This window comes from Salvia miltiorrhiza, chromosome 1, assembly GCF_028751815.1.
Source record: "Salvia miltiorrhiza cultivar Shanhuang (shh) chromosome 1, IMPLAD_Smil_shh, whole genome shotgun sequence".
In the NCBI taxonomy this organism is placed as follows: Eukaryota; Viridiplantae; Streptophyta; class Magnoliopsida; order Lamiales; family Lamiaceae; genus Salvia; species Salvia miltiorrhiza.
In genome coordinates, this window is record NC_080387.1 from 56,368,478 (window position 1) to 56,381,495 (window position 13,018).

The 13,018-nt window shown below is 35.7% G+C and overlaps 2 protein-coding genes across 3 annotated transcripts; both read right to left on the bottom strand.

Moving 5' to 3' along the window:
- Nucleotides 1-1,560: 1,560 nt before the first annotated feature.
- On the bottom strand, nucleotides 1,561-4,785 carry LOC130996835 (uncharacterized). The gene is made up of 2 exons (XM_057922107.1): nucleotides 4,637-4,785; nucleotides 1,561-2,268 (listed from the first exon to the last, which is right to left on the bottom strand). The coding sequence occupies exons 1-2, from the start codon at nucleotides 4,717-4,719 to the stop codon at nucleotides 1,758-1,760; spliced, it is 594 nt and encodes a 197-aa protein (XP_057778090.1). The 5' UTR covers nucleotides 4,720-4,785; the 3' UTR covers nucleotides 1,561-1,757.
- A 2,928-nt stretch (nucleotides 4,786-7,713) lies between these two features.
- LOC130995923 (uncharacterized) lies at nucleotides 7,714-12,746 on the bottom strand. Of its 2 annotated transcripts, XM_057921426.1 has the most exons (7): nucleotides 12,621-12,746; nucleotides 11,445-11,526; nucleotides 11,027-11,365; nucleotides 9,534-9,844; nucleotides 9,383-9,439; nucleotides 8,531-8,982; nucleotides 7,714-8,285 (listed from the first exon to the last, which is right to left on the bottom strand). In XM_057921426.1, exons 3-7 carry the CDS (start codon nucleotides 11,284-11,286, stop codon nucleotides 7,998-8,000), a joined length of 1,368 nt encoding a protein of 455 aa, XP_057777409.1. In that variant the 5' UTR covers nucleotides 11,287-11,365; nucleotides 11,445-11,526; nucleotides 12,621-12,746; the 3' UTR covers nucleotides 7,714-7,997. The 2 variants fall into 2 exon arrangements, with proteins under 2 accessions (XP_057777409.1, XP_057777418.1); XM_057921435.1 differs by having other exon boundaries at nucleotides 9,392-9,439; nucleotides 11,027-11,526.
- Nucleotides 12,747-13,018: the final 272 nt, after the last annotated feature.

Consider the following 13,018-nt stretch of genomic DNA (forward strand, 5'->3'; position numbering starts at 1 on the left):
TTTTGTGGTGAAATTTGAATATTTGATGTCAAATTAAGTACTAACTTATGCTACTGACTACGGGTGCCAAAATAGCTAGGTTGTTATTATTATTATCAATAATATTAATAGTGTTATTATCAGTATTATTATATTATCGTAGAAGAAAATTATTCAAGTTACTATTATTATTTTTTTACTTGAGTTACTATTATTATTAATTAGCTATAATGCGTCACTTTACTTTAATTTACATAGCAATTTTTTCTTAAAATTAATTTAGATGTTACCATTTTTCTTGATTATGGAAAATCAATGGACAAATATTGTAGTGCATTCGTTTTTAAAATAGATATATAAATTAAAAATTATTTATATTCAAATTCACAAAACATTTGAAAAATAAGATAATTTTATACAGAACATAATAGAATATAAACGTGAAAGGGAGCTATATTTTTTACGAAATAATCAAAATATTGGGTCTAAAAAAGTCAGCAAATTAATGATTAGAAGCATGACTTTGATATAATGGTGGCCATTTTGTGCAATGATCAGTTCAAATATTTCTATTCATTATGGCACGGCATATGTGATATGTGAACCCTAAATTAGAGCAAATTATAAAATTATTTGGTGGCTTCGTTTTATCAATATTACACTGATTTTGCAATGTCCAATGATAAGAGATAGGGTTATGACTAATGATCATTTATAAGAGAGAGAAAAGAAAATTACAAAATTATCATTATAGATTAATTAGTTGTATGCATAGACATATATAGTCAAGAAACCATAGATGAATAAGGGGGTAATTATTTCAAATGAGATTATCTGTTACCTAGTCCCTACTCCAATATCACAGTATGTGCTTCTTATCTTTTAGCATTATATTATTTGGGGCAATCTTTTTAAATACCACATAATAAAAGGTAGAAGTTTTTAACACCCATTTATAAGAGTATAAATATTTTATACCAAAATATGTTAAATTATTACATTACTCTTACTATATATTAATAAGTTATAAGAAATAAAAGAGTATAAGTTACAGCTTGTACACGATAGCAAGACAACGTCGTGTAGCCACCGTGTGCACAATTAGGGTACGTAATTGTGCATATATATGATGGTTGTACACGATTGTGTCTTGAGCCTTCGTCTGCACAATTATGGGTATATATACGTGTACACGATGGCTGCACACGGTGGCTACACGACCGTACGTGTCTTGCCATCGCGTGCAAGCCGTAACTTATACTCTTTTATTTAGGGGTGTTTTGGTCTTTTATTGATTTTGATATGAAAAACGTATATTCTTATGAATGAGTATAAAAAACTTCTACTATTTTTTATGCTTTTTGTATAAAAAGATACATTCTCACTTATTTGGGTGTATACACTCAAACACTCTTTAAGTAAATTTTACCAAAAAAAACACAGCTTCGTTAAGACAGGTCAATATATATGATTATGCAAAATATGATTAAGTAAATTTAACTAGTGATCAGTTGGTGATATGATTTGTCACCAATTAAAGGATTGAATTGATTGAACCACTGATCTGCTCACAGTTCAATCTGTTTAATTTATAAACTCCTATATCATTATATTTTATTATATATAGTGATACAAATTAAATAAACTACATATATATTTTAAAAATTAATCTTCCAAGAAACACACAACTACATAATAGCAAAAAATAACACGGCATGCAAAAACCCCGGGCATTCCCATTCTAATGAAGAAGAGAGTCACAAATTAAAAACAATTAATTAATTAATTAATTGGTTGTGAGCCAAAACCATTCTACTCAAAGGACTAGGACCAATCCTCCTAATCCTCATCCCACTCCTCTTCCTAATCATCTCCATCTCATTCCTCCGCCTCGTCGCCTCTTCATCAACCACAAATCTCCTCATCAACACATCATCCGTCAACGATTTCCCCCTAAATATCCTCCTCCCTTCCCCGCTCATCCTCGCCGTTGCCGGAGCTCGCATCTCCGACGACACCGACCGCGATCTGGCGTAGCTGACGCTCGGCCGCCTCGGAGCCACCACGCTCGCCTGGAAAACATCTGAGATCGGCGCGCACAGGCACACGTGGCTGAGCGACGACGCCGCCGCCCTCGTCGACGCGCATTTCCTCAGCTTTCTGGAGCTGGTTGTGATGTCTCTGGTCTTCCAAAGAGTGATGTTTTTGATGGGGATCAACTCATCGATTGGTTTCGAGAGGGCTTTCCATAACGTGCTCGCCTCTATTGCTCTTTGATACCATCGCCTCCTACGTCCACCATCATCCAGATCATACATATAATTTATAAATTACATAAAAACCAAAGCAAAATATATCAATTTTGTTCCTTTATTTGAAATTTGAAAGGCGGAGGAATAAATCGGGGTTTTTTATGTAATTTGTAATTTTCATGATTTTGATCATAACATTTGAGATATAAAAAGAAAAATAATGAAAAGAAATACTCCTATGGACTACAGATCGACTGTGTTTACTGTTTACTATAAGTGCTTATAAATGATGTGCGATATATTGATTTTTTGCCATGAGAATTGAAATTCGAACACATGGTTAATTTTCTTACTCGGTTATTGATCAAATTCAATTACTATTATAAATAATGAACTGTTGGCATTAATATAAAACACTGTTACCATTAATTCATCATATCTGGCAGACAAACGGTACTATACATAAATGTGTGTGTATGTGTGTTGTTGTAGTTGGGCCTTGGAGAATGACAATCCTAATAAACATATATTTATATATAAATAATAGTCAAGCAAGGAATTAGAATAACATTAATATATAATATATATATAGAGAGAGAGAGAGAGAAAAATACTTCCTCCGTCCCATTAAATTTGTCTCATTTATTTTGGGCATGGTTATTAAAAAGAGTATAATTAGTATAATAAAAATCTGTAAATGCGTGTGATCGTATTGTTTGTAGTGTAAAATTATTATCAAATATAGAAACATGATAAAATCAATGGGACAACCAAAAGAAAAAATAGGACAAGATCAATTAGACGGATGGAATATAAATAATAATTGGATTATGTAGTGTTTGAATTTTTTGCGGTTGTTCGAATTTTACCATATTAATCGTGCATCCTCAATTAAAAAGAAAAGGATAAATGACTAAATGAGCAAGGGGAAAATGAATGTTGACTCAATCAATGTCAATTGCACGTTTTCCGTTATAGTCATCTGTATAAGTAAATAGAAAAGGAAGAATGAGTAAACACGTTTACACCTCTCTCTCTTAGTCCGACACGAACTCTGTAATTTTGACTTGAAAAGTTTGAAGCTAATGAAATTTTAGGAGAAGTTCATACTTGGGAATTAAATCTTCCTTGAATTCAAATATAAGTCACACGCGTCGCGCATAGTTTGTGCTAAACTCACCAAGTCATAATTATTATGCGGCCGATCTCTCGAATAAATTCTACAAGATAGAGTAAATATTAATAACATTTTTGGACCATAACCCTTTTATGGTCCCACATAATGGCCCAATTAATCAATACAAAATATTAAATAACAAGTATATAGTATTTATTATAAGTAAGCTAATATTTATATATAGAGGAATGATATCCTAATGTTATCGTGAGCTCGGTTCACGTTTAGTTAATGTTATTTTATATATTTATTTTGAATTTAATATTTCAAAAATTATTATTGGTGTCATTACTTTCATCTAATGAATAAAAAGAAGTAACCGAACTTTTATTTTTTGCAATTCATAAATTTTTTTTATGTCAATAACGAATTTTCATGTATTAGAATAAAAAATGATATAAAAAAATGATAACATTGACTAAATGTGAGAAATGCTAACGAGGATATCATTCCTCTTTTACGTATAACTACAACTAAAAATCAATGCATACATATTGACACATATATAAGTATTTATAGAACCTCTATGAACTAATTCCCAGTAAATTCAATATAATGTAATAATTTGATCGCCCCGCGTCGTGTTGAAGATATATTAAGACTCAATTAACTAATTCTACATTTAATCTAAAAAAATAAGATTATTAAATAAATAATTTATAAGCAATTTAGGTACATATATGTGAATACTATTGGGACTACAGTGTAAGATTGCAACTATAATGGGCCCAGGGAAAAATTACCAAATAACACCGGCCCATCTTGGCCCAAGAAATTTGTCTGATGGTTCAAGAATAGACACCTATCTTTTATTATTTGAAGTAGGTAAATTATATATTTATATTTATTGTTGTTAAATTCTCGATAATCTTGCAAATCCTGAATTCCTGAACTACTCATTAGAAGCAGGATTTAAATCAGAAAAGATAAACGGTTTATTCATATTGAAGAGGCAAACCTTTGTGAGATTGAATAAATGGTGAGTGAGCTAGTACAAAATGTATTAATTCGAAATTAAGAATGCAATATTCAAGTCGAATTAATCACCATGTTGTACTTCTAGTTCCTCTGAGCACGTAAGTACTCTACGCTCTAATCAATGCCTTAATTTTGCTTGCATATACATATCCAATTTTCACGCCATTATGATTTTGAAATATGCCTTCCTCAACATTTAGCAGTGTGTGTGTGTGTGTGTGTGTGTGAGAGAGAGAGAGAGAGGTCTCACCTTGTGTGGGAGTTCTTTGGATCTTGCATGAAAAAAAGGAGATAGGAATTGAAAGAGAGAGATGGAGAAAGTGAGATGGTCATTGGAGGAGAAGAGCAATGAATAAATTGATTGAGTGATGAAACTTTAATATGTAACTCGAAAATATGTACGCAAATGCCTAAGTTGTTATTTTCATATTTTATTTTTGAATTTGATCTGCTTTTCTTTATCGCTTTTGCTTTGGCAGAATGATTCCGACTAATTGAGTAAGAAAGAGAAAAGATATTCAAACTTGAGAGATAAAGTAAATCTGTGCTTTTCAGTCAATTACCAATTTCGCCTTCAAAAATATCCACATCTTAATTTCTATTCTAAAGTCAAATTAAGTTGCCACAGCAGCGAAAATGGAAGCATGAGATTCTGTGTGTGCTATTGCCTACATGCATAAGAGCATCCGCATTGGGACCTCCTTGATAGCCTCCTTGATAGCCTCCTTGATAGTATTTGTGTTATTGAGTAGGTAGTGCTGCATTGGGGTTCCTTGATAGCCTCCTTGATAATATTAGTTTTGATTTTATGTTTTTCATTTAAATTTTATTGCATAATTTAAATTGCATATTTAAATACTGGATTAAACATAAAATTTAAAATTACTTAAAACATAAAAAAAAATTAAAATTACTTAAAACATAAAAAAAATACATAAAAATTTAAAAAACCTAAAACATCATTAAAATCACATAATTAAAAGCCTAGGATAGACCACGACGCCTGAGCACGTCGGCGACCATGGACGCGTGCAATGCACGTTGTGCGTCCGTCATGTTCGTCGTATCCGTGTTCAGGAGCTGCATATCGAGCTCCCTCTCCCGGAGATCGTTCCTCCGCTGGTACTGGGCGGTGAATGCCCTCATCTGCGCGTCGTTCCTATCCAACCTCTCCACAATTTCTGGTGGAGGATCCGAGCTCGTATGCGACGCTGCAGCCTTCCCTTTCCCTTTCGCCGCCGCCGTCGCCGCCTTGGCCGCCGCCTTCGCCGCCTTGTTGCCAATGGGCCGAGCAGAAGAGATCTCCTCGCCCGACGCCGAGCTGGTGAAGCCACCCTCTTCCGTAGTCTTTGTCCTCTTGGAGGCATGCACGTCTCCAAGGAGGTACATCGACTTGAACTTGGGATTGTGCCGGAGAGTTCTCCACGCGTTCCAGAAATTGAAGGAGGCATTGGTTGGGCTTCTAGCCTTGAAGATGATTTGGGCCTTTTCACGAATCATATCATCCGAATGACCGGACGGCCAATTGTTGCTCGTCTCCACCCAAACAGCTTCCCAGAGACGCACATCCGCGCTCACCCGGGACCAGTGGCCCTGAAGTTGCTTAATGCCGAGGTCGACGCCGATGATGGGGCACACACGTTCGCGGATCCGGCCCCAATATGACTCGCCCTTCTGATCCGTCCCACGGATCGAGTCGTTGGTCTCCTCCGCCCAAACTTGGACGATGAGATCTGTATGATGTGGAAGGTAAGTATGACGGTAAACTTTTGGTTTGTCGTGCTTCATTTTGGTGGCCTTTTCCTTCCTCCGGCCGCCTTTTTTTGGTGGGGAGACACTCTGCTGAGCACTCACCGGTTCCTCCTCGGGCGGGCTCTCCTCCAAATTGATTCCTCCCATATCGGGATGATAATCGGAGGAGAGATCAGGGCACCAATTTGGATCGTAGAAAGGGTTGTTTGGATCCATGACGGAGAAAATTGTAGGACAAGAACAAGTGTGAAGAGAAGAAGGAAGAAGGATGAAGGAAGAAGGAGAAGAGGTGTGGAGAAGAGAAGAAGATGGGTGTTTTAAAGAAGAAGAAGAAGGGAAAATTAAAAAAAAAAAAAAAAAAAAAAAAAAAATTAAATTCGTCGGTCAAAGGTGCGGAGACCGAGGACTGCAGTCAAAAAGTGTATAAAAATTCGAATTTTCGATTTTTTCATTTTTTTTTTTTTTTTTAATTGGGCGCGTGCATTGCACGCGCCATCACCATTTGCCTATCGAGGATACTCGATAACTCGAGGAGGCCTCGAGGAGCTCCTCGCCGCATCGCCCTCCTCGAGTGGGATGGTCTCCTCGAGGACCTCCTCGAGTACCCGCGATGCGGGTGCTCTAAGATTGGGATCGCATTTGATAATATTAGGCAATATCTAAAATATCCCAAACTATTTGCTTAATTATATCTTAAAATATTCTATACTATCAGCAACAATGAAATAATATCTAAACTTTCAATTTTATATTCCACATCCGTTAAATATTAAGTAATGAAACCTTAATTCTTCTTGACTTGGCGAAAATCGATCAACCTAGTATCCAAATAACATTAATGAACATATTCACACATTTATAGTTACGGACTCAACTTCTAAAAATTAAATACTAACAGAGTAAAATTGTCAATAATATTGACAGTTATCAATATCAACTTGTAATTTTGTATACATTGGAAAATTATAATTTGGACAATTATAATTGTAAAAAGTTAAAACGTTAAAGTAGTAAATTCCCAAATAAAAATAATAATAAAATCTTTTACAGATGCATATTGTTGTTCCAATTATGTAATGATTAAGAGCATGAAAACTTGGTTGGTGGGCTTGTATATAAATGTAGAGAGTGATCATTTGACATGTGTGGGCACTAAAAGCCTGCTACTTGGCTTGTGGCCTCTGACTTGAATCCATCACAGGCATCAACTTTTGCATGCATGCATTCATTCATGTCTCCACATCGGTATCCACCATGTAATAATATCATCATATATTGCTGCTGAATCATGATAAATATTAGGTTCACTACTCAAATTTATCCTAATTAAGTATCATCATAAATTTTAAATCTATCTTTAACTGTCAATTTTGACAATTAATGCTCAAATTATTGACATGTAGTAACATTTTTTTTACGTTATTCAAAGGTTGGGTACCAAAATTACGATTTGAATGTTACGGCATTCTTCGAGAAAGTGTCAAACATTAGGATTTTTTGTATAACAAATTATTGGACACAAGTTGAATTTGTTGATTGGAAGGCATGATGATTCAACTTGTAGATGACAAAGGATTTGAAGCCATCAAATGAAACAACAAAAACTGGAATCCAGCAGTGATTTGATGACTACAAACGAGAAGCTGCACATACAATACAATGCAGCATTATGGCTGCACTTCCTAAACTGAACTAACAACTTGGCTCAATGAGCCCACAAAAAAAAAGAAAAAAAAAAAAAAAAAAGGAAGTGACTAAGGTGTGTTACCTCATTAGACCATTGGAGGCGCGCCTGCGTTGCGCAGAACTAGCCTTCCCTGACACAGTAGAGTAGAGATAGTTGAGGCTCTAATAACTCGTTAGCTTTCAGCTTCACCTGGCCGCTGGCGACTCCAGTTCCCAGAACCGGCCTTGCGCTCTCCCCGTTTCCTCTTATTCTTGGGGAAGTGTATCTGAGAGGTAAGACATGATTTCAAGGTGTTTGCCTCCACGTCGGACTCTATAGCCAAGATGGAGGCCTTGTTATTGCTCTCTTCCTCTCCACTGTGTTCCGCGTCCTGAGCCTTGTCAGCTGATTGGTTGTGGCTGTATTTGAAGGCGCCCTCAACTTCTGCTGCCTCATTTTGTATCAGGATGTTGTCCACAATCTGAAATGAAACCAACTCAGTTCTGGTAGAAAACAAGCAAAGCAACGTGCCATTGTGCAGATGATTTGCTTATGACAATGCAGTTGGAAAGAGTTGTTTTATGTGGTCTGGTATCTCCTCGCCTTACAAGCTATGCTCGATAAATGAATAAGATAAAGAACGAGGCATAACTTCTCATTTGTAAGGGGACCACATAGTATAGGGAAAAGTAAATATTAAAAAGGGAAGATTGCATTTTGTCTTACCTTTTCAGACGAGTCTCCGATTTGGGTTTGATGCTGCGTGACATCTATAGATGACAGTAGTCCAACGGTGCTTTCAATGATATCAGGAATCGGGATAGGCTCTCCAAAACTAGAAACTGCACTGTCGGGTAAAACAAAATCCCCGATATCATAGTCCCCTATATACGGAGGAGATGATGTATACAGGCCCCCAACCGAGACTGTATCCCCATTGCAAGCAGAGAATGTAGGGCTACGTACATCGCCTCCCATAAGTTGGCTCAAGTTCTCAGAGGAAGAAAACCTGCTAGCGTTATTTATCAAAACTACATCAAGTTGAGTCCTCAATTTATGAACCCGAGTATGCACTAGCTCGATTTTCCTGAGGATATGCTCTAGGATATTATCATTTTCTTCATGAAATGAATAATCATCGTGAAGGCCAAACTCATCACGGGTGCCCGCATGCTTGTCTGCAAATAGACACCAAGAGCAACAACTAAGAAAACACATACATTCTTCATCATATAGCATAATACATATAGAAAATCTTTATTTTCTCTCTAGCAACATCATGACCATACCTTGAGTTGACCATGAGGGCAGATAAAGTGACAAAGCCAACATAAAACATTATGCTTCAATCCATTAGTAGGACCCAATATGTAAGAAAAAGTTAATATATGGCAAAACAGAAATAAAGATCTCTGTTAAAAACAATAAAGGTAGCATTGTGACTAAGGAAATTATCGTCGTCATCATCATCAATCATCATTGATTATTTCTTTTGTTTTCGTCATCATCATCATCATCATAATATAAGTATATATCAATAAAACAGAAATTATTGGCTCGTTTGAGGCTTCATCAGACCTGAATTACCATTATTCTCCCATGTAGGAACTCCATCCAGATCAGGTCTCTTATTTTCTGCAATAAGAGTTTAATCAGTTGACTGGTTTCTTTGTAGTCGAAAGTAAGATTAACAAGAGCGTCTAATATAGCACAAGGAAGAAGATCAAACCTCGTTCAGAGAAAAGGATATGATTTGACATGTATGTTGTAATATCACTTGTATTCTCCACTCTCTTTCTTTTTCTCCTCTTCATGGGCCTTTTTCTACGACTTTGAAGTGGAATTGGCAGCGACTTTGATCCCAACTGTTCCACTGTTGTTTTATCTAACGGCATATGTTTCTCACGGTCAATTACAGAAACCTCTCTGGCATATTTTGATGCTTGTGACTCTAATTCCTTTATTCTCAACTCTGTCCATTTGCATCGCCACATTAGAGGATGTATGAAGTTTCTCCAGTGAGCAGTCAATTTTTTCTTCCTGGGAAAATAATAAGTCAGTAGGAGAGAATGAGCTCGATCTATGTGTAGCACAAGAAAATTATGAATTTGACTGAACCAAGCATTAAATTTAACACAATTGACATAGTTACTTAAGCGAATAATGTCACCAAAAACTTGTTCTTGCAACACACGCAAGTGAAAATCTAAATGTGATTACCAGTCACTGCAGCAGGAAAATAACCGCAGTAATATTATAGCTTAATTCACATTAAGTGCATCTGCAAGCAGCTTCTCGACTAAGCACCTAATGCAGTAAACATCTTTTCCTACATAATCGAGACTGTCACATGCTTAGACATTCGGCATATATCGCAGCACAATGGCAAACTCCTTGACAATTTATTTATAGCTTCTTGTTATCTACAATGCATTACTGGAGAATAACATTTATCTACAAAATACGTTCAGTTCCATTTTTTAATTTCTACTTTCAAAAACCTTGAACTTTTGCAAGTATGATCAGACTATAAAAGCAATTACACGGCAATAACTTGGTCCATAATAAGATATGTAACGCAGGCGATTTCATCTAAGGGACAAAACAATAACAATAATGCATGTAGATTCTAATTATATGCAACAAACACAAGATTGCAGAGAAACTATAAAGGTGAAAGATGCTTTGTTATGTTAGGAAGGGACTTCTAAAAGAGATATTTACTTCACAAGCAATGTATAAACGCTTGGAACTCAGAAGTCATACAAGTTTTCTTGTTTCTACGTACTTTAACTAGATTAGTACATACACGCTAAATCTGCTCAACTGCCATGCTATTTCTGATTATCGCACATAAGAAGAAAGTAAATGCATGGGATTACAATAAAGTGTCATACTGAATCATATCTAAAGGCAATTCCAAATGTCATCACAGGATATCATTGGTACCATAAGGGGGCGTTTACTTTGCACGATTGATAAAATAGAGGATTGAGTAATTTTATCCTCAAGAGTAGGATTATTTCAATCCCACCCTTTTGATGGGATAAGAATCAAGCAAAACTAGCTTAAATGATAAAAATAATCAAGGGCCTTGGGATATCCCAAAGTTTCAATCCAACAAAGTAAACAAGGGATTAGCCTTACTATTTTTATCTATCAAGACTAATCCTCCAAAGTAAACGCCCCCTAAGGGAAATATGCAAGTGAAACAAACCAAACCTTATTGGGAAGACACTGCCAAATCCATCAAATGCAGGAGCCAAATCAATGTCAGGAATGAACTGTGACTCAACTTCAGCATCGCTTAAACTGGAAGCATTTTCATTTCCAGAAATTGTGTCGGCAAATGAGCTTGAATTTTCAGTGGCATCAGGGTCCTCTTTTGCCTCCACCTTGAGGTCCCTGCTTCGTGAAAGTTCAAGTATATCAACAGGAATGTCCTCTGCAGCCTTCAAAGATTTATAACCTTCAACCAACATTTTCTGTAGTTGATAGATGTTCCTATACTTGTGCAGTTCAGGCCATTCTCACCAAGCTCTTGAACTGCTGCTCTCTGAACTTTTCGAACATTAACCAAAAATCGGCTCTATCAAAGTTTGTCTCCATGGATTGTTTATGCTGCAATTATGTGACTTACTATTCAGCTTGTTCTTGTTGTCTCGTCCTCTATACATGAATCCCCATTGAGTAGCACAAATCAATAACCAAACACAAGACACCTAAAATCATGAAGATGATAGTTTAGACCCAACATGATTTTTTTTAATATTTGTGCAAAAGTTGTAGATTATCTCAGCTGGTTTCAAGGGAGAATTAGGCCCAAAGACATTCTGATTATTTGAAAAACAGAAAGTGGGAATATAGAAATCACCATCGCAATAATGGTAAACCAAGAATTTTTCTTCTCCAATTATATCTAAAGGTATAATGAATTGTCAAAAGGTCAGGAATCATATTTCACTTGAAGACTCGAATACATCTTCAACTTATTTATTTACAATATATACATATTATTTCTAAAACCTAGAAAATAGTCTGCTAATCACATGATGCCTAAAACCATGAGTACAACACACATCAAACCAAACGATCAAAAGATTTTAGCAAAGTGAAAGGTTAGTTATTATAAGATGTGCCCAAGCTCACCAATTCAAACAATCCACAAGCCCATCTATTTATTAAACATCTGAATTGATAAATGCCTCTAATAACTAAACCCAAACCACAAACTCAGCTAATTATCAAGTTTCAGCTCAGAAAAACCACACAACACATAAGCAAATAATCCTAAAAAACAAGCAAACTCAAAAAGCGCCCAAATTCTCATCCAAAAACCTTTCTAATTCAAGAAACACAATGATAACATAATTAAACAAATTAAACAAGAAAAGAAGAAAAGAGGAGTTCTTGCTACACATAGAAAAACATTAAACATAACTTATAAACACGACACTTAACTCCAAATTTAAAAACACACACGATAACATAATAAAACCAATAACCAATTAAACAAGGAGCTTAACACAGAGACACTAACAAATACGAAACATTAAAAAGAAGTTATTTTAAACTGACAGAAATGCAGCTCCCAGATAGAAGAGACACTCCAAATTCTCACCCAAAGCCTTACCACTTCGAGAGACACCACGATAGCATAATTGAACAAGGAAAAAATATACGTACATAAGACTCTTGCTCGTCGTAAAAAATAAAAAGAAGTTTAAAGTGGCATTTAGTGATGAAAGAAGAGCAGCCCAGGTGGAAGAGAAGTATATAATTCATGCATGAAAAAGGGCCAGAGATGCAAATGTACCAGAGCCAAATGGAGGTTGGCGGCGACTGCACGAGCGGCGTATGTTTTTGAGTGTGTTAACAACTGAACGTTCTGTGTTTTCATTGTGTGTGTATTTATATTTTTTCATTTTTTTTTTCTTTTCTGATATGATTGTAATGCTATGACCTAATATAGTTGCAACTTAATGCATTTCCTCTTTCTCGCCTTCCTGCGTAAAGACGCTACCCCGCTTTCACCCTCATGTCATTTTTACTCAATTATTATTATAACCTATTTGTCTTTTTTTGCCCCCTCATTATCTGTTATTTTTAGATTGCGTCTCTAAAATCTCGATTTTTTCTTTTTTTTCATTATCTGTTATTTTTGAAGACTGCCTCTAAATCTCGAAATTATTTTTCCTTTTTATTCCCCCTTAA

What these genes read in the sequence shown, in the direction of transcription:
- LOC130996835 (XM_057922107.1), bottom strand. Translation starts at nt 4,719, where the DNA reads ATGACCATCTCACTTTCTCCATCTCTCTCTTTCAATTCCTATCTCCTT. An exon ending in CCAAAGAACTCCCACACAAG is followed by an intron (nt 2,269 to 4,636) that starts GTGAGACCTCTC and finishes TGGTGGACGTAG; the next exon opens with GAGGCGATGGTATCAAAGAG.
- LOC130995923 (XM_057921426.1), bottom strand. Translation starts at nt 11,286, where the DNA reads ATGTTGGTTGAAGGTTATAAATCTTTGAAGGCTGCAGAGGACATTCCT. An exon ending in GGCAGTGTCTTCCCAATAAG is followed by an intron (nt 9,845 to 11,026) that starts GTTTGGTTTGTT and finishes TTATTTTCCCAG; the next exon opens with GAAGAAAAAATTGACTGCTC. An exon ending in GGAGAATAATGGTAATTCAG is followed by an intron (nt 8,983 to 9,382) that starts GTCTGATGAAGC and finishes GTCTATTTGCAG; the next exon opens with ACAAGCATGCGGGCACCCGT.